Genomic DNA, 13,834 nt, shown 5'->3' with positions numbered 1-13,834 from the left:
GAATGCCATTGGTAGTTTGATAGGGATTGCATTGAATCTGTAGATTGCTTTGGGTAGTATAGTCGTTTGCAGAATATTGATTCTTCCAATCCAAGAGCATAGTATATTTCTCCATCTGTTTATGTCATCCTTGATTTCTTTCATCAGTGTTTTATAGTTTTCTGAGTACAGGTCTCTTGCCTCCTTAGGTAGGTTTATTCCTAGGTATTTTATTCTTTGTGCTGCGATGGTAAATGGGATTGTTTCCTTAATTTCTTGTTCTGATTTTTCATCGTTGGTGTATAGTAATGCAAGAGATTTCTGTGCATTAATTTTGTATCCTGCAACCTTACCGAATTCATTGATTAGTTCTAGTAGTTTTCTGGTGGCATCCTTAGGATTTTCTCTGTATCGTATCATGTCATCTGCAAAGAGTGACAGTTTTACTTCTTCTTTTCCAATTTGTATTCCTTTTATTTCTTTTTTTTCTCTGGTTGCCATGGCCAGGAAATACAAAACTATGTTGAATAAGAGTGGCGAGAGTGGTCATCCTTGTCTTGTTCCTGATCTTAGTGGAAATGGTTTCAGTTTTTCACCGTTGAGAACGATGTTGGCTGTGGGTTTGTCATATATGGGCTTTACTATGTTGAGGTAGGTTCCCTCTATGCTCATTTTCTGGAGAGTTTTTATCAAATGGGTGTTGAATTTTGTCACAAGCTTTTTCTTCATCTATTGAGATGATCATATGGTTTTTATTCCTAAATTTGTTAATGTGGTGTATCACATTGATTGATTTGCATATACTGAAGAATCCTTGCATCCCTGGGATAAACCCCACTTGATCATGGTGTATGATCTGTTTAATGTGTTGTTGGATTCTGTTTGCTAGTATTTTGTTGAGGATTTTTGTGTCCATGTTCTTCAGTGATATTGGCCTGTAATTTTCTTGTTTTGTGATATCTTTCTCTGGTTTTGATATCAGGGTGATGGTGGCCTTGTAAAATGAGCTTGGGAGTGTTCCTTCCTCTGCAATTTTTTGGAAGAATTTGAGAAGGATCAGTGTTAGCTCTTCTCTAAATGTTTGATAGAATTCACCTGTGAAGCTATCTGGCCCTGAACTTTTGTTTGTTGGAAGATTTTTAATTACAGTTTCAATTTCATTACTTGTGATGGTCCGTATATATTTTCTAATTCTTCCTGGTTCAGTCTTGGAAAATTGTACCTTTTCAAGAATTTGTCCATTTCCTCGTGGTTGTGCATTTTTTTGGCATGTAGTTGTTTGTAGTAGTCTCTTACAATCCTTTGTGTTTCTGCCGTGTCAGTTGTGATTTCTCCTTTTTCCTTTCTAATTTTATTGATTTGCATCCTCTCCCTTTTATTCTTGATGAGTCTGGCTAAGGGTTTATCAATTTTTATCTTCTCAAAGAGCAAGCTTTTAGTGTTATTGATCTTTCCTATTGTTTTCTTTGTTTCTATTTCATTTATTTCTACTCTGATCTTTATGATTTCTTTCCTTCTACTGACTTTGGGTTTTCTTTGTTCTTCTTTCCATAGTTGTTTTAAGTGTAGGGTTAGATTGTTTCCTTGAGATTTTTCTTATTTCTTGAGGTGAGATTGAATTGCTATAAACTTCCCTCTTAGAACTGCTTTTGCTGTGTCCCATAGGTTTTGGGTCATTGTGTTTTCGTTGTCATTTGTTTCTATATATTTTTAAATTTCATTTTTCTTGTTTCTTGAGGTGAGATTGAATTGCTATAAACTTCCCTCTTAGAACTGCTTTTGCTGTGTCCCATAGGTTTTGGGTCATTGTGTTTTCGTTGTCATTTGTTTCTATATATTTTTAAATTTCTTCTTTGATTTCTTCATAGATCTCTTGGTTATTTAGCAGTGCACTGTTTAGCCTCCATGTGTTTGTGTTTTTTACAGTTTTTTTTTCCTGTAATTGATTTCCAATCTCATAGCATTGTGGTCAGAAAAGATGCTGGATACAATTTCAATTTCCTTAAATTTTCCGAGGCTTGATTTGTGACCCAAGATGTGATCTATCCTGGAGAATGTTCCATGTGCACTTGAGAGGAAAGTGTATTCTGCCACTTTTGGGTGGAATGGTCTATAAATATCAATTAAATCTATGTGGTCTATTGTATCATTTAAAGCGTGTGTTTCCTTATTTATTTTCTGTTTGGGTGACCTGTCCATTGGTGTAAGTGGGATGTTAAAGTCCCCTACTATTATTGTGTTACTGTCAATTTCTTCTTTCATGGTTGTTAGCATTTGCCTTATGTATTGAGGTGCTCCTATGTTGGGTGCATAAACATTTATAATTGTTATATCTTCTTCTTGGATTGATCCTTTTATCATTACGTAGTGTCCCTCCTTATCTCTTGTAACAATCTTTACTTTAAAGTCTATTTTATCTGATACAAGTATTGTTACTCCAACTTTCTTTTGATTTCCATTAGCATGGAATATCTTTTTCCATCCCTTCACTTTCAGTCTGTATGTGTCCTTAGGTCTGAAGTGGGTCTCTTGTAGGCAGCATATATATGGGTCTTGTTTTCGTACCCATTCAGTCTGTGTCTTTTGGTTGTAGCATTTAATCCATTTACATTCAAGGTTATTATCGATATGTATGTTCCTGTTACCATTTTCTTAATTGTTTTGGGTTTGTTTTTGTGGGTCTTTTTCTTCTCTTGTGTTTCCCACCTAGAGAAGTTTCTTTAGCATTTGTCAAGTTGGTTTGATGGTGATGAATTCTCTTAGCTTTTGCTTGTCTGAAAAGCTTTTGACTTCTCCATCCAATCTGAATGAGATCTTTGCTGGGTAGAGTAATCTTGGTTGTAGGTTTTTCTCTTTCATCACTTTAAGTGTATCCTGCCACTCCTTTCTGTCTTGCAGAGTTTCCGCTGAAAAATCAGCTGGTAACCTTATGGGGATTCCTTTGTGTGTTATATTTTGTTTTTCCCCTGCTGCTTTTAATATTTTTTCTTTGAATTTAATTTTTGTTAGTTTCATTAATTTATGTCTTGGTGTGTTTTTCCTAGGGTTTATTCTGAATGGGACTCTGTGTGCTTCCTGGACTTGGGTGACTATTTTGTTTCCCACGTTAGGGGAGTTTTTGACTATAGTCTCTTCAAATATTTTCTCAGTCCCTTTCTTTTTCTCTTCTTCTTCTGGGACCCCTACATTCAAATGTTGGTGAGTTTAGTGTTGTCCCAGAGGTCTCTGAGATTATCTTCAATTCTTTTCATTCTTTTTTCTTTATTCTGCTCCTCAGCAGTTATTTCCACCATTTTGTCTTCCAACTCACTTATTCGTTCTTCTGCCTCAGTTATTCTGTTATTGATTCCTTCTAGTGTATTTTTCATTTCAGTTATTGTGTTGTTCATCTCTGTTTGTTCTTTAGTTCTTCTAGATCTTTGTTAAACATTTCTTGTCTTTTGTCAATCCGTACCTCCATTCTATTTCTGAGATTGTGATTCTTTTTTTTTATTTTACTAAAAAAAATTTTTTAACATCTTTATTGGAGTTTAATTGCTTCACAATGGTGTGTCAGTTTCTGCTTTATAGCAAAGTGAATCAGCTATACATATACATATATCCCCATATCTACTCCCTCTTGCATCTCCCTCGCACCCTCCCTATCCCACCCCTATAGGTGGTCACAGAGCACTGAGCTCATCTCCTTGTGCTATGCAGCTGCTTCCCACTAGCTATCTATTTTACATTTGGTAGTATATATAAGTCCATGCCACTCTCTCATTTTGGCCCAGCTTACCCTTCCCCCTCTGTGTGTCTTCAAGTCCATTCTCTATGTCTGCATCTTTATTCCTGTCCTGCCCCTAGGTTATTCAGAACCATTCTTTTTGTTTTGTTTGTTTTTATATTATATATATATATGTAAGCATATGGTATTTTTTTTTCTCTTTCCAACCCACTCAACTCTGTATGACGGTCTTTAGGTCCATCCACCTCACTACAGATAACTCAATTTCGTTTCCTTTTATGGCTGAGTAATGTTCCATTGTATACATATGCCACATCCTCTCCATCCATTCATCAGTCAGTGGACACCCAGGCCACTTCCATGTCCTGGATATTGCAAATAGAGCTTCAATGAACATGGTGGTACATGACTCTTTCTGAACTATAGTTTTCTCAGAGTATATGCCCAGTAGTGGGATTGCTGGGTTGTATGGTAGTTCTATTTTTAGATTTTTAAGGAACCTCCATACTGATCTCCATAGTGGCTGTATTAATTTACATTACCACCAACAGTGCAAGAGGGTTCTCTTTTCTCCACACCCTTTCCAGCATTTATTCTTTCTAGATTTTTTGATGATGGCCATTCTGACCGGTGTGAGGTGATACCTCATTGTAGTTTTGATTTCCATTTCTCCAATGATTAGTGATGTTGAGCATCCTTTCATGTGTTTGTTGGCAATCTTTATATCTTCTTTGGAGAAATGTCTATTTAGGTCTCTTGCCCATATTTGGATTGGGTTGTTTGTTTTTTTGATATTGAGCTACATGAGCTGCTTATAAATTTGGAGATTAATCCTTTGTCTTATGTCAGAGTATTCTTCCTATGTTTTCCTGTAAGAGTTTTATAGTGTCTCATCTTACATTTAGGTCTTTAATCCATTTTGAGTTTATTTTTGTGTATGGTGTTAGGGAGTGTTCTAATTTCATTCTTTTACATGTAGCTGTCCAGTTTTCCCAGCAGCACTTATTGAAGAGGCTGTCTTTTCGCCATTGTATATTCTTGCCTCCTTTATCAAAAATAAGGTGACCATATTTGCGTGGGTTTATCTCTGGGCTTTCTATCCAGTTCCATTCATCTATATTTCTGTTTTTGTGCCAGTACCATACTGTCTTGATTACTATAGCTTTGTAGTATAGTCTGATGTCCAGGAGCCTGTTTCCTCCAGCTCCGTTTTTCTTTTTCAAGATTGCCTTGGCTATTCGGGGGTCTTTTGTGTTTCCATACAAATTGTGAAAGTTTTTGTTGTAGTTCTGTGAAAAATGCTGTTGGTAGTTTGAGAGGGATTGCATTGAATCTGTAGATTGCTTTGTGTAGTATAGTCATTTTCACAATGTTGATTCTTCCAATCCAAGAACATGGTATATCTCTCCATCTGTTTGTATCATCTTTAATTCCTTTCTTCAGTGTCTTATCGTTTTCTGCATACAGATCTTTTGTCTCCTTAGATAGGTTTATTCCTAGGTATTTTATTCTTTTTGTTGCAGTGGTAAATGGGAGTGTTTCCTTAATTTCTCTTTCAGATTTTTCATCATTAGTGTATAGGAATGCAAGAGATTTCTGTGCATTAATTTTGTATCCTGCTACTTTACCAAATTCATTGATTAACTCTAGTAGTTTTCTGGTAGCATCTTTAGGATTTCCTATGTATAGTATTATGTCATCTGCAAACAGTGACTGCTTTACTTTTTCTTTTCCAATTTTGTTTCCTTTTATTTGTTTTTCTTCTCTGAATGCTGTGGCTAAAGCTTCCAAAACTATGTTGAATAATAGTGTTGAGAGTGGACAACCTTGTGTTTGGTTCATCTTTACTGTTTTTTCTCTGAATTGTTTTTCAGGTAGATTGCCTATTTCCTCTTCATTTATTTGTTCTTGTAGGTTTTTATCTGGCTCCTTCATCTGTCACATATTTTTTTGCCGTCTCTTTTTTTTTTTTTTTGAGTGGCACTGTTTTTCTGTCTTACTGGTTGTTTGGCCTGAGGCTTCCAGCACTGGAGTTTGTAGGCTGTTGGGTAGAGCTGGGTCTTGGTGCTGAGATGAGGACCTCTGTGAGACCTCAGTGTGATGAATAGTCCCTCGTGTCTGAGGTTTTCTGTTAGTCCAGTGGTTCGGACTTGGAGCTCCCACCGCAGGAGCTTGGGCCCGACCCCTGGCTCGTGAACCAAGATCCTGCAAGCCACATGGGGTGGCAAAAAAAAAAAAAAAAAAAAAAAAAGAGAGAACAATAACCAAGTTAAAAAAAATTAGACTAGGAAACTAACAGATATATTAGAAAGTATATAAAAATAAAAATATAGATGAATCAACAACCAGAAGGTACAACAGTACCACAGTAGTAAAAAAGAGGAGGGAAGAGAAAAAAAAGGGGCAGGTGGGGAAGGCCTTGGCTCTGGAGGGCGGGACCTAAGCAAGGGCAAGTTTTGGGCAGTGGGCAGGGCCTATGTTTAGGACCCACAGGGCTGGAAAAGGCCCTGTGGGCTGTGGGAGGTGGGGCATAGGCTCAACGGAACAGAAGGGGCCCAGGTATGCTCCCCACCCTTGGTCTCAGAGGGCAGGGGAACTCACCTGGGAGCCCAGCAGGATTCCTAGGCTCGAGTGGTTGGGGCAAACGCCCTCCTCTCCTCTCCTGTTCCTCCAGTTGCAGAGGGGCCCTCCCGCCTGCCTCTCCTTTTATTCCCTCGACCTCCTTCCTATTCCCCCAAGACCAATGCAGCCATGGGGAGTGGGAGCCCTTGGAGGGCAGGGGACTGGGTTGGGAGCTCAGCAGTCTCCCCATGCCCAAGTCGGTGGGGCAAATGCCCTCAGCTCCTCCTCCACTCTTCCCTGAGGGCCCCTCCCATGTGCCTCTCCTGATCTCCCCAGCCTCAGGGGTGCTGATCCTATCTGGCCTCCACTTTTACTCCCCCCTCAGTCCCCCCACATCCTACCAGTTCACTTGGAGGCTCCTCCCGTTTCCTTGGGCGTTAGGGTCCTCCACCAGCAGCCGGCAGGGAAGCTAATTATGGGGAGACGCTAACTCAGCGTCTTCCCACACTGCCATCTTGACTCCACCCTGCCCTCTTAGTTTTAAATATTACTCTATGCTTGTTATGTGTTATGTACAGAGCTAGGTGCTAGGATAGTGAACAAGCTAGGCAGATAGTCTTTGCTTTTTATGGAGCTTACATCGCAGTGGCGCACAGAGAATTTAAAGAGGCAATTATAGTACAATATAGTAAGCGCTATAATAGGGTAAGTACAAGGAGTACGTAGGGCAGGCACCTAACTCAGATTGGGGATGTCATGATGACTTATCACAGGAAATAATACTTAGACTGAGATCAAAAAGCTGAAGCTGGATTTAGTCAGGGGAAGGGGTAGAGAAGAAAAGTGCTTTAGGTACAAAAGAACAACAGGTTCAGAGGTGTTTAGAGGTGGATAAGAATGCAGTATATTGGAGGAGCAAAAGTTGTACGGCAACAAAAGTTGGAAGGTAGAGAGGAAAGGGGCATAGGAAACAATTATGCTAGATCTTTAGGCAAGGATGTGCTTCTTACTCAAGGATTTGTAGACTGGATCCTAAAAGCATTTGGGTGCCATTTTAGGATTTTAAGCAAAGTAGTGACATAACCACATTTGCATTTTATTTATTCAACAATGTACTGGATATCTAGTATGTGCCAGGCCTTATGCTAGACACTGGAAATACAATCACCGGTGAATAAGGAAGACACTGCTTCTGACTAACTGCCAGGCAAATTGGCAAATAGGTTGAAAATAGTGTGGAAGCAGGGGAGACTGCTTATGAATCTGTCAGATGAATGCAGGCGAGAAATGTTGGTTGCCTAAAACAGGGTCAGTGGAGTAGAGAAGATGAGTGGCATTTATGGAGATTTAGGGAGGCAGGAAGAGGGAGGAGTCGAGTGATATGCAGGTTTCTGCCTTGTTCCTATCTACTGACCCTCATCTCTTTGTATTACTAAATGTAAAATACATGAGGACAGAGATTTTATTTTATTTTGTTTTATTCTGTTGTATTCTATTCTATTTCATTTTATTTATTTTTTTGGCTGCGCGATGTGGCATATGAGATCTTCCCCGATGAGGGATCGAACCCGTGCCCCCTCCATTGAGAGTGTGGAGTCTTAATCACTGTACCTCCAGAGAAGTCCCAAGGACAGAGATTTTAACATGTTTTGTTCACTGCTGTATCTCTATTACCTTGAACTCTTAGTAGGTTCTCATTAAATATTTACAATTGAATAAATATCTAACTTTATTTTGGTTTAATATGAATGATTTGGGGTTATCACTTCTTACCTTTTTTTATGGATAAATTTCTTTGAGCATTAAATAACCCTTAAGATCATCAGTAAGTGCTCTCAAGTTTCAATCCTAAATTTCTAAGCTTTATTAAGTTTAGAAATAATTACCATTAAAATGGAAGAATTTTTAAGTTATATTTAATTATAAATCACTTGTCTCTTTAAAATTATGTAGTGAGTGGTATAAAATATATAGCTTTTAAACGATCTTGCATATAAGAAGAAATACTGAGGCATCTAGAGATTATCAATTTTTTTTTCACTTGTGAGTGGGGAAAGGTGATTTGTTTAGGTACATGGAATGCAGATTTTAGTAGAAATAAACAATTAGCCAGAAATAATCAGTTAGTGAAACTGCCTGGTGTGCCCCTTTGGATGTCCCCCTTTGGATGAGGAATTTCTTGAGAATTCAGTGTATGGTTCTTGATTATTAGAACATGGTTGCTTTGCTATAGGTACAAGTTATATGATTAATTTCAATGGGAGCTATATGTTGTGAAAGAGATTGAAAACTCTAAGTAAATGTTAAATTGTTGTGTTCTCCTATTGCCTTCTCTATGATTTTATATCACTCTGTGCCTCAGTCATTACATTTCAACCATCCTGGCTTTTTCTGATTTTTAAACATTCCATATTTTCCCACCTCAGAGTCTTCTGCTTGCTGTCCTTTTACTTGGGATGTTCTTCCCCCAGATCTTTGAATGGTTGGCTCCTTTTCACCCATGTCTTGGTTCAAATATTAGCTTTTCTAGACACCTTCCTTGCCCTTCCAAATCACTTTAGACTCTATCCTGCTCTCATTTTCTCATGGCACTTATTACTATTTTATATTATTCTATTGATTTATTTATTTGTTTTTATAAATATTGACTCTTTCTTCACTAGAATATTAGGTACATAAGAACAGGAGATAACTGTCTTAATCCTACCATATACTTAGTACTTAGAATGGCTCAAATATTTGTTGAATAAATAAATCTGTTTTCTTAATAAAAAACAATACATTTTGAATATAAAATGTAATGTTACATAGAAAACATAATTTTCAAGACATTAAATTTTTAAAATTTTATTAAATTTGTGAATTAATGTAGTATATAATATATTAATACTAAAACATGGCTATTACAAAAGATAGTATTTTTACTATCATTTCAATCCTATGGAAAAGGAAATAGGGAGAAATGAGAAAAGTTGATATATTAGTAAGTTAATGGACTTTTTTAGACTTCAGACTTAAAAAAATTTCTCTAAGTGTTATAGTACTTACATACAAAAATTAACAGTTGTGAGAATTTTCATATGAGCACTTACAGAGCTAAATAATTTTAAAATTACCTAAATTTATGATTTCACTTTAACTTGTAACAAGTCATTAAATTGTTAATTTAAAACTACAATACTAGTAGGATAAGAATTAAAGTTTTGTTAGGTTGTTGTACCTTGTGTAAGCACATAGAACTGCTAACAAACATCTATTTCATTTATATCATGGGCTACAGAGGTAAGTAATTTCTAACCAGGCAAACTGATTAATTATTAAGAGTAATGTATATACTTTTCAATTCTTAGCATAAGGGAAAATTGTATCAAATACATAACTCTGACTTCTTTGTCCCCTATATATGCTTTTGTGGTGCTTTTGTAGTTTTTCTTGCCTGCCTTCTGGTTTGTAAACCTTTTGAGGGCAGGGGCCTGTTTACCTGTATATAACCAGTACATGGCAGTGGGCTGTCAGGTCTGTGATTATTGAGTGAATAAATAAAAAAAGCATGCATTCTTTGTTTTTTTTTTTAAAAAGAGTAATGTATAATACTCAGCTTCCTCTTTTTGTCCCTAGGTTTCCTTTACCCAGTCATCCTGCTGCACCTCCTGAACATCTTAAAGAACCTTTGGTATACATGAGGAAAGCACAGGTTGGCTACTGTTCATTTTAATTTTATTTTTCCATACCAAGTTATATAATGCAGAGTGAAAGATCCTTATTAATATTAGGACTATATTTATTATATGGAAGACTGGGTAAAGACCACTGAAGTGAGGTGAATAGTATTTGCATACTCTTTATTTTCAGTAACCAAGGATTGCACTTACTTAAATATAGTAATCTTGAAAATGTTGAGTAGAAGAAAAAAACATCATGTACTATACTGACCTAAAATTTAAAATATCATAAAAGTAAATATTATGAAACAATATGTTCCTAATGTTCTGTGATATTAAAGGAATGAAATGGGAATGAACTGACTCACTCTTCCCTTAAAATTTTAGCTTTTGACACCAGTATTACTGATACTATATTTGAAACATTTGTTTCCACAGCAGGTTATACATACTAATTGTATTCTGTTACAGAACCCAAATGAACCTTGTATCTAAAATGCACTGAAAACAACTAAAAGTCACTTTAAAAGCATAAAATAAAATAATTTTAACAGAAAAACTGTAAAAAGCTGTTAAAGTAGAAACTTAATAAGTTCTATCACATGCCCCTAATTCTTTTAGCTGGCCTTTGCCTTGGCCCTGTGTGGTCTACCTGCCTATTAGATGGCACTATTCATTAGCCTTCCTCACAGTGCTGGGGACTCTAACTAACACTGCTGAGGCATTTAATGGGCCTCATAAGTCAACCTTCTTTCTCCATCATAGTCTCATAAATTATTATGAAAATTTTCAGATACACCCCAAAGAACTCCAGTGAACCCATCACCCAGCTTCAACAGTTATCATAGTAGTTCTGCTGCTCCTGAGAAGTGTTCTGCTTGCTTTGAGTTACCATGCTCCACAGTGGTAGATGTTAGGCAGGTTTTTCTTTTTCTGCTTTTGTATTCATTTTAAAAACCCTCAAAATTAGAGGGTGAAAGGAAGCAATATAAACAAAAACCATGGAGATATTTGAGGAAATACGTAATATGTTTCTATCTCTAGGTGGTACTTTAGGGCTAGCAATCAGACAGTATTTATTATCGATGTGTCATAAATCATAATCATCACATGATACATGTACGAAATAATTGCTCTTTTGTTGTAAAGATATAAACTCAAGAATATAAAAGTAAATGCTTGGGTCTAAGAATTTATGGCAAAATTTCTGAAAGTTTTAGAGAAAGTATCAGTTTTAGCATAAGTATAAAAAACAAAACACAAAAGTTGGTTTTCTATTAAGACTGAAGAGATACAGAGATAAATAACAGGTCTGTTCTTAAAGCCTACTGCTAGTTGCTGAGACTATATGTGAATGGTAAATATATGTATTGTGTATATGTATGGTACTCCTCTCTTTTCTCTCCAGGCTTACCTGCTAGATCCAGAGTTGGCATGCTACAGCCCATGGGCCAGATCTGCCCTGCCACCTGTTTTTGTATGGGTAGCAAGCTAGGAATTTTATTATTTTTTTTAACATTTTCAACTGGTTGAAAAATCAAAAGAAGAATAATATTTTGTGATCCATGAAACTTATAGGAATTAATAAAATATGTTTTATTGGAAAAGAGTCATGCTCCTTTATTTACATATTGGCTATGTCTGCTTTTGCACTACTACGTCAGACTTAAATAGTTGCTTTAGAGATGTTATGACCTGCAAAGCTTAAATTTTTTACTATCTGCCTTTTTACAGAAAGTTTGCAGATCCCTGCACTAAATTAGTCCCTTTAAGAGCAGGGACTGTGCTTTTAATCCTCAGCATCAGAACACTCTCAGTAAATGTTTGATGAAATACAGTTGACTCTTGAACAACATGGGTTTGAACTGCATGAATCCACTTATATGTGGATTTTTTTCAATGCTAAATACTACAGTACTACACTAACCTGGGCTGGTTGAATTTGCAGATGCAGTACCACAGGAATGGAGGGACAAATGTTAAGTTATACTCGAATTTTCCACTGTGTGGAGTGTTGGCATCCCTAACCTCCAAGATGTTCAAGAGTCAGCTGTAATTGATTCTTTTTTGTTTGTTTGAAATTCAAGAATTTTTAAATTATTTATCAAAATCACAGAAGTGACATTTTTACAGTCTTTTTATGTGGGTCTCTAAATCTGCAAGACTGAAGATTTTTTTTTTGTTGTAATTTTTTTTAACATCTTTATTGGAGTATAGTTGCTTTACAATGGTGTGTTAGTTTCTGCTTTATAACAAAGTGAATCAGCTATACATTTACATATATCACCATATCTCCTCCCTCTTGCGTCTCCCTCCCACCCTCCCTATCACACCCCTCTCGGTGGTCACAAAGCACTGAGCTGATCTCCCTGTGCTATTTGGCTGCTTCCCACTAGCTATCTATTTTACATTTGGTAGTGTATATGTGTCAGTGCTACTCTTTCACTTTGTCGCAGCTTACCTTTCCCTCTCCCCACGTCCTCTACGTCTACCTCTTTATTCCTGTCCTGCCCCTAGGTCATCAAACCCTTTTTTTTTTTTTTTTTTTTAGATTCCATATATATGTGTTAGCATACAGTATTTGTTTTTCTCTTTCTCACTTACTTTACTCTGTATTACAGACTCTAGGTCCATCCACCTCACTACAAATAACTCAGTTTCATTTCTTTTAATGGCTGAGTAATATTCCATTGTATGCATGTGCCACATCCTTTCCATCCATTCATCTGTCGATGGACACAAAGGCTGCTTCCATGTCCTGGCTATTGCAAATAGAGCTAGCTGCAATGAACGTTGTGGTACATGACTCTTTCTGAACTATGGTTTTCTCAGGGTATATGCCCAATAGTGGGATTGCTGGGTCATATGGTGGTTCTGTTTTTAGTTTCTAAGGAACCTCCATACTGTTCTCCATAGTGGCTGTATCAATTTACATTCCCACCAACAGTGCAAGAGGGTTCCCTTTTCTCCACACCCGCTCCAGCATTTATTGTTTGTAGATTTTTTGATGATGGCCATTCTGACCATTATGAGGTGATACCTCATTGTGCTTTTTATTTCTTTTTTTTTGCGGTACGCAGGCCTCTCACTGTTGTGGCCTCTCCTGTTGCGGAGCACAGGCTCCGGACCATTTCTCTAATGATTAGTGATGTTGAGCAGTCTTTCATGTGTTTGTTGGCAATCTGTATATCTTCTTTGGAGAAATGTCTATTTAGGTCTTCTGCCCATTTGTGGACTGGGTTGTTTGTTTTTTTGATATTGAGCTGCCTGAGCTGCTTGTATATTGTGCAGATCAATCCTTTGTCGGTTGCTTTGTTTGCAAATATTTTCTTCCACTCTGAGGATTGCCTTTTCACCTTGCTTATGGTTTCCTTTGCTGTGCAAGAGCTTTTAAGTTTCATTAGGTCCCATTTGTTTATTTTTGCTTTTAGTTCCATTTCTCTAGGAGGTGCGTCAAAAAGGATCTTGCTGTGATCTATGTCATAGAGTGTTATGCCTATGTTTTCCTCTAAGAGTTATATAGTGTCTGGCCTTACATTTAGGTCTTTAATCATTTTGCCTTTATTTTTGTGTACGGTGTTAGGGAGTGTTCTAATTTCATTCTTTTACATGTAGCTGTCCAGTTTTCCCAGCAACACTTATTGAAGAGGCTATCTTTTCTCCATTGTATAGTCTCGCTTCCTGTATCAAAGATAGGGTGACCATATGTACTTGGGTTTATCTCTGGGCTTTCTATCCTGTTCCATTGATCTATATTTCTGTTTTTGTGCCAGTACCATAGTGTCTTGATTACTATAGCTTTGTAGTATAGTGTGATGTCAGGGAGCCTGATTCCTCCAGCTCTGTTTTTCTTTCTCAAGATTGCTTTGGCTATTCGGGGTCTTTGTGTTTCCATACAAATTGT

General features: G+C 36.9%; 1 protein-coding gene across 4 annotated transcripts in view; it reads left to right on the top strand.

The window, feature by feature from the left end:
* Nucleotides 1-13,834, top strand: part of TBC1D19 (TBC1 domain family member 19) — a 166,912-nt gene that overhangs the window by 38,389 nt on the left and 114,689 nt on the right. For all 4 annotated transcript variants that reach the window (XM_007125144.3, XM_007125146.4, XM_028492081.2 and 1 more), the window contains exon 4: nt 9,887-9,962. In XM_007125144.3, the coding sequence (XP_007125206.1) occupies nt 9,887-9,962 (76 nt within the window). The remainder of the gene's footprint in view (nt 1-9,886; nt 9,963-13,834) is intronic.

This window comes from Physeter macrocephalus, chromosome 7 (assembly GCF_002837175.3).
Source record: "Physeter macrocephalus isolate SW-GA chromosome 7, ASM283717v5, whole genome shotgun sequence".
NCBI classification, from domain to species: Eukaryota; Metazoa; Chordata; class Mammalia; order Artiodactyla; family Physeteridae; genus Physeter; species Physeter macrocephalus.
The sequence above is the reverse complement of the archived record's forward strand: the minus strand, read 5'-3'. Positions and strand labels throughout refer to the sequence as shown.